Genomic DNA, 6,703 nt, shown 5'->3' with positions numbered 1-6,703 from the left:
GCCTCCCCGCCCCGCCTCCCCGCGCCCCCCTGAGAACTCCAAAAGGGCAGGCTGCGCAACGCGTCACGGGGCTTTTCATGTTGTTGCCTTTGCAGTGCGTGTGTAACGGTCCGTCCCGTCAGTGTCAGCGGCCACATATGTTGGACAGCAGCACATGTTTGGTGTGAGAGTGACAGCGAGACCGAGTCGCAGAGAGAGAGAGGTGCGTGTCTGCGAAGTGGTCACGACTAAACAACATCTGCTTCAAAATGCAACTGAAACAACATTCAGCAGTGAGTCTCAATGATGTCAGAGGTTTGGTGGCTTTTTTACCGCACACCACCGAAAAGCGTAGGCAGACGATGAAGTTCTTGCCCGTGTGGGTGTCTTCATTTGTCTGCCATGTTAGCAAAATATCTACTGGATGGATTTCAGTGAAACTTGAAGTAATCAATGAATGGACGTCTACAACTGATTACTTTTTGGAGTCAGCCTGAATCAAGATGGCTGCCACAGCCACCTGATCGTACAAAACACAAAAATGGTCAGTTTTACAGATAAATGCCTCAAATTTGGTGTAGTAGGAACTGAGAACGTATTCTTTGTTTAAATTGTTGCCATTAACTAGTTGGAGTCTGCTGGCAAAATATCCTCTGAACCACTGGGCAGATTTTAATGAAACTTGCAGAAAATAATAAATGTACATCTACAGCTGATTAATTAACTTTTGGAGTCAACTCCATTCAAGAAGGCCAACTCAGCTTAGAAAACACTAAAATGGCTATAATTCAGTCAGTTTTACCGATATTGAGCTAAAATTTGACGGGTTAGTAGCTGAGAGTCACTCACAGCAACTGTGTTTCAATATCCCACCAGATTACGCATAATGTTGTTTTCAAGGTTTGACCACAACAGATACAGCTTTGTCCTGTGTCAACACAAGATCTTTGTCTGAAACTCTGGCACGAAAAGCGGCGAGCGATCATGGATTCCTTCAAGGAGCGCTTGGCCTTTGATTTGTTTTTGTCTCTTTCGCTTGGAAATCGGTGAGGTGGAAGAGTTCAGCACCCAGATTTAGTTCAGACCGAAGTCATAAATCATCTTTAGTGTGATTTAGGAGGACATTCTTCTATCTCAGCCCTTTTTTTCTTTTAAGGGGACTATTTCCTCATTTTTTTGCAAAGCAGGAGTCTCTCCTCTGTAGACTACTTTTTTTCCACCCCTGTGGTTAAAAATAACTTAAGCAGCCTGTTTTTAAGAAAGTAATACCTTGTTATTGTTCAGAAAAGGCTAAATGATTAATCATAGACCAGGAAGCTGTGTGACAATAGCCAAGAAATCCACCAGAAATACTTTACAGCCTGGTAACTATCAAGTTAATATTAATGTTTTACATCTGGTGCTGTAGATGTAGTAAATGATTAAACAGGTTATTATTACACCATTATAAATCGTACCTTCTAAGAAAGTACTCTGTACTTGGATCAAAGGCCCTAAAAGCACAGAATGCATTTATTGACGTAGATAACAAAGTGTGAGGGAAATTGTGCACGTTGTACGGAAGCCGAGAGTGGACGTGTTCCGCATAAACCTTTTTCCTGCTGGTTTTTCTCGAGATCATGAGTTATTTATGTGGTTATCACGAAATAACGATGGCCGTTTTCTGGCGATCACGAGACGATCGGTGCGCATTGAGCCTGATTCCATTCACCAGCGGGAGAGATATAAAAGTTATCTCTACAGGACAAACACATTGCAATTTCAGCCTGTGTTTGGGCCTCGACAGAAGTAAAACCTGAGGCGCTGATCTGTGTCAGGTTCTCCACGAGCTGACATTTTCAGCTCGAGTTTGTCCCTGGAAAGGTTTTAAAGAACGCTGAGAAACTGATCATGAAAAGATGATCATCTCGTTATCTCGAGAAAACGTGATCTCGTCCCCTCTCGGCTTCCATAACATTGTGTTGCTTATGATGTTGTATTTATTTTGTTTTTTTTAGGAAGACTATGAGGTGACGCCTGATGAAAAAAGAAAAAGCAGAGGGGAGCAGATCATCAAGACATTTCTCTCAGAACAAGTGAGTTTCTTTATCTCACATTTTTCACGTAGAAATGACACTTGTAAGCTTTTATAGTGACTAAAACCATATAAATATTATTTAAAATAAGAAGTTCAGGCAAATTGTTTTGGTTTTCAGCTCTAAACTCTGCAAAGATATGTCCAAAAGTGCTTTAAGTTGGCGCAGACATAATGTGCTGATTGTACAAGCTGCAGTTGGGTGTTTCTCTTTGTGGCGCCTACGTTAAGAAGTATGAATTCTTGTATGTGCGTACGCTTGACCGTGTGTGTTTACGTGTGTTGATGCAGTCACCGCAGCGAGTTGTCATAGCGGAGGATTTCGCAGAGCGCTGCAGCGAGAACCTGAAGCTCAGTCCTTGTAAGGAGATCTTCAGCGACTGCCGCAAGTGAGTCGTCGTTCCTTGGCTCTCACCTGCAGGGGGGACGCCCGGGTTCCCCTTTCTCACGTCACTCATTGGTCTTAGCTGGCGCTCTGTCCTCAGGTGTGTTTTTTGACCTGAGTCATTGATGTTTCTGTGTCGGACCAGGGCTGTCCACGAGTACCTGGGCGGAGCTCCGTTCGCAGACTATCAGAACAGCATGTACTTTGACCGCTTCCTGCAGTGGAAGATGCTGGAAAGGTTTGTTTGTTCTTTGTTTGTCTGAATCCATCTCATAGGCTTGTAGGCAATAAATGCAAATGCTGATTGCGAGCACAAACACACACACACACACACACACACACACCATTAATAAAGGGAAAAGGTGCTTTTCGAGGTCATTTAGTTCATGAAATAAGCCTGTGGATGACCTCCTGGTGTTTTACTACAGAAGGTTGCTGCTGGAGTTGTTTATCATCATTACTTCATTTGTGCTTAAATAAAATTTAATCTGACAGAAGAGTTCAGATTCACTGAAGTCTTTAGGAGCTTAATGTCCTAAAGTTGGTGGTGGAAGTGAAGCTCTATGAAATAATGTTTGCTTGCTTTAAATCCTATTTTACGTACAATCGGATAATTTTGTATCCAGTTTTTCAAAATATTTATGACTTTTATCTGTCAATTAAATATACTGATAGTGGTTATTATGAAGTGCAGCAGCAGGTGGACTGTGGTGATTTAAAACAGTGTTTTTTTAAGGGTCAGTGCTTCATCTCTGCAGCTTTAAACTTTATTTACTAAATCTGCATTTCACAAGAAAAGGCTGAGGTTAAACATCTCCTCTGGCTACAAGGTTATGTGGTTCTTACTGATCGTTAGCTTGTTGATTTATTTGCTGCAGGGATTACCCAGATGGTTCATGTTCAGGTTTTGTCGTTTGTGACTTCTTCGTAACATCAAATAAAACATGACAAATACATGAATTGGAAATATGAATTGATCTTAAACAGAAAAGTAACTATTACAGTTTTAGGGTCACAGTTATTTCAAATCAAATTAAATAATAATAACAATGGCAGTAGAAGTAATAATAATAAATGTTAACAACCAATAGCAAATACTAGTAACGGCAAATAATAATACTAATTATTTAAAATCCCAAACACAGTCAGTAAAAATGCATAGGTAATAATGAGACAGATATATCATGAATCAGGTTATATCACAAAATGTAGTTTATGTTAAGTTAAAAAAACAACCACACTGACTGTGGCTAACCCTTTAAAATAACCACCATCCACCTTACATATAGTGCCTCTGAACTGGAAAAATAAGTGATTTTAAAACAATAATACCTATTTAACAGACAAATAAGAAACTGAATATGGAATATTAATCAAAAACAAATAAATTACATCTTAAAAAAGAACTCAAATTTGTTTAAAAGCTACAAATTAGTCCCAGCCACATCATCATTTCACACTTTTTTCATTATTACACCTGAGAGATTTTAATCTTTTAGAAGAGAATAGATGGTAAAGTTTAAGAACAAATGACACCGAGTCACGTTTTAGAAGAGCGTTTGTATCAAAGTCAGTTTGCAGTCGGCCGCAGGACCTTTCCTTGTCTGGAAAGTGAAATGATGCCAAAAAGCCTCCACCCTCTGCACAGGAAACAGACTCAGGATGGTATTGAGTTCTGCTGACAATATCTCTGTCCTGATCGATACGACATAAGCGTCTATTAATGGGTTTTGCTGCATCTTTGTTCCATCAGGCAACCGATCACTAAAGACACGTTCAGACAGTATCGAGTGCTGGGGAAGGGGGGATTCGGAGAGGTAAGAGTTTCAAGAGTTAGAAGAGTTAAAGGGCGTTTTAGTTAGAAGATGCTGAATAGAGCGTGCTCTTTTTTTTTTTCTTTTGCGTTCTTCCAGGTGTGCGCATGCCAGGTGAGAGCGACGGGGAAGATGTACGCGTGCAAGAAACTGGAGAAGAAGAGAATCAAGAAGAGGAAAGGCGAGTCCATGGCCCTCAACGAGAAGCAGATTTTGGAGAAAGTCAACAGTAGATTTGTTGTGAGTCAATGTACCGACAAGTGATTTCCTCCTGCCGCCTTGTTGAAGCGCGCTCGCCTCACAGAGCGCCTTCTCGCTGCTCCCTCCAGGTGAGTTTAGCGTACGCCTACGAGACCAAAGACGCTCTGTGTCTGGTGCTGACCATCATGAACGGCGGCGACCTGAAGTTTCACATCTACAACATGGGCACGCCAGGCTTCGAGAAGGACAGGGTTCAGTTTTATGCTGCTCAGATCTGCTGCGGCCTCGAACATTTGCACAGAGAATCCATCGTCTACAGGTTAGCGCTCGATTTATGTCATTCTAACACGCGCTTTCGCTCATTTCACAGCTTCTGTGGGAACTGATGATTGTTTTCTTAATATGCTTTGTTTGTAGAGATTTGAAACCGGAGAACATCCTTTTAGATGACAATGGTAAGTTTAAAGCTAGGATTGAAGCTAGGACTGCATGGCACGGGCTTTTGTTTCCTTAAAGGGATAGTCTAGTTATTTTTGAAGCGATGTTCCGTCAAAAGGTTATCAATAATTAGTACTTAATCGGCCGTGACTTCACTCTTAGAGCGTGGAGTGAAGAAAGGGGCAGAAGTCTTCATCCAGGCTCGGATCATGGCTATAAAACTTGCAACTGTTTATATTAGCCGATGTAGCGTTCTTTCACACCAGTATGACATCTTTAAGAAAGAGTTGTTTTACAGTATAAGCCTGGAAAACGATATAAAACAGGCCCTCGTTTGGCTAGCTGTTAGCCTAGCCTGGACTGATGTCACGGCTGATAAGGTAATAATTACTGATAACTATCTGATAGAACATCACTTCAAAAATGACCGGGCTATCCCTTTAAAGTGATAGCTCAGATCTTTTGAGAGGGGTTCTGTGGAATGGTTATGAACACTTAATGTCCTACCTGTTGCAGATAGGTAGATATGTCTTTAAATGACATAGGTTTGTAGAAATGACTGGACTGACAAGCTAAAGGCTCATCAGGACCAAAGTGGATTGTTGCCATCTTAAAAACAACTTTTAAATCTTTAAAGTTCTTCATGGTTCTTGTGAACGCTACTTTATAGACTGCTGCACTGACGTCAGTTCTGCATTACGTGGTTATTCTGGGCGAAATATTACAATATTCCTGCTGGAAGTAACCCTGGGTACATTGGAAGTGTTTCTGCTTGTCACCGGTGGTGCTATTTGTGCACATAGCTGTGGACTTCTATGTAAATAAACCATGTAATGCAAAATTGATGGCAATAGAAAGACTTTAAAAATAATGTTCGCAAGAAAGGCTGTGAGGTTTTTGAGACTAGCCGTAGCCCAACAGTTCGGTCGGACACTTTTCAAACAGATTACCATTATTACCACATTACTACCTCACTTTAAACCGTGGAGGGGTTTGATCACTGTTTTTAAGAACAAAAAGTTCAATCTGTGCGGACGTTATCCACTGATGAACCTGTTTTTTTGTGCGACAGGACACATTCGTATTTCTGACCTGGGTCTGGCCATAAAAGTGCCTGATGGAGAACTCATTAGAGGCAGGGTGGGGACGGTTGGCTACATGGGTAAGAAGTGCCACAGTCAGCATTTCCAAACATACATTTACAAGTTCCTGAATCCTAACAGACCGCTTTCTTCCCCCCGCCAGCACCGGAGGTAATCAATAATGAGAAGTACGCCATGAGTCCCGACTGGTGGGGACTGGGCTGCCTCGTTTACGAGATGACCGCCGGGAGATCGCCTTTCCGCGCCCGCAAAGAGCGAGTGAAGCGGGAGGAGGTGGAGAGGAGAGTGCAGGAGGAAGAGGAGGAGTACAACGACAAGTTTACAGAGGACGCCAAGGCGATCTGTAGGATGGTGAGGCTCGGCACAGAGCGGTTTGTAAAGCTGGAGCGATGCGAATGATGAATAACCGAGTGATTCATCCTGTGCTTCTGCTTGGCCAGCTGCTCACCAAAGACCCTAAGCAGAGGCTGGGGTGCAACGCAGATGGAGGAGCAGGCGCCAAGGCCCACTCGTTCTTCAAAAACATCAACTTCAAGAGGATGGAGGCTGGAATAGTGGAGCCTCCCTTTGTGCCTGATGTGAGTAAAGTGTTCTTTGTGTGTTTAAATCATTGCAACAGCAAAATCCTACTTTTTTTTAAAAAAAAGGAAAGAAATGACCATAACAGGACAAAAATGTCTCCCGAGGAAAAGCAAGTGAAATTCCTTGA

The 6,703-nt window shown here is 42.1% G+C and overlaps 1 protein-coding gene across 2 annotated transcripts in view; it reads left to right on the top strand.

Annotated features, from left to right (window-relative positions):
- Positions 1 to 6,703, top strand: part of grk5l (G protein-coupled receptor kinase 5 like) — a 32,132-nt gene that overhangs the window by 22,549 nt on the left and 2,880 nt on the right. For both annotated transcript variants that reach the window (XR_005233408.1, XM_017417312.3), the window contains exons 4-13: positions 1,977 to 2,054; positions 2,345 to 2,442; positions 2,584 to 2,676; positions 4,192 to 4,255; positions 4,352 to 4,492; positions 4,582 to 4,772; positions 4,871 to 4,908; positions 5,964 to 6,053; positions 6,137 to 6,345; positions 6,435 to 6,572. Coding sequence is in view for 1 of the 2 variants with exons in the window: in XM_017417312.3 (XP_017272801.1) it covers positions 1,977 to 2,054; positions 2,345 to 2,442; positions 2,584 to 2,676; positions 4,192 to 4,255; positions 4,352 to 4,492; positions 4,582 to 4,772; positions 4,871 to 4,908; positions 5,964 to 6,053; positions 6,137 to 6,345; positions 6,435 to 6,572 (1,140 nt within the window). In the remaining variant the exon portion in view is untranslated. The remainder of the gene's footprint in view (positions 1 to 1,976; positions 2,055 to 2,344; positions 2,443 to 2,583; positions 2,677 to 4,191; positions 4,256 to 4,351; positions 4,493 to 4,581; positions 4,773 to 4,870; positions 4,909 to 5,963; positions 6,054 to 6,136; positions 6,346 to 6,434; positions 6,573 to 6,703) is intronic.

This window comes from Kryptolebias marmoratus, linkage group LG1, assembly GCF_001649575.2.
Source record: "Kryptolebias marmoratus isolate JLee-2015 linkage group LG1, ASM164957v2, whole genome shotgun sequence".
Taxonomy (NCBI): Eukaryota; Metazoa; Chordata; class Actinopteri; order Cyprinodontiformes; family Rivulidae; genus Kryptolebias; species Kryptolebias marmoratus.
The sequence above is the reverse complement of the archived record's forward strand: the minus strand, read 5'-3'. Positions and strand labels throughout refer to the sequence as shown.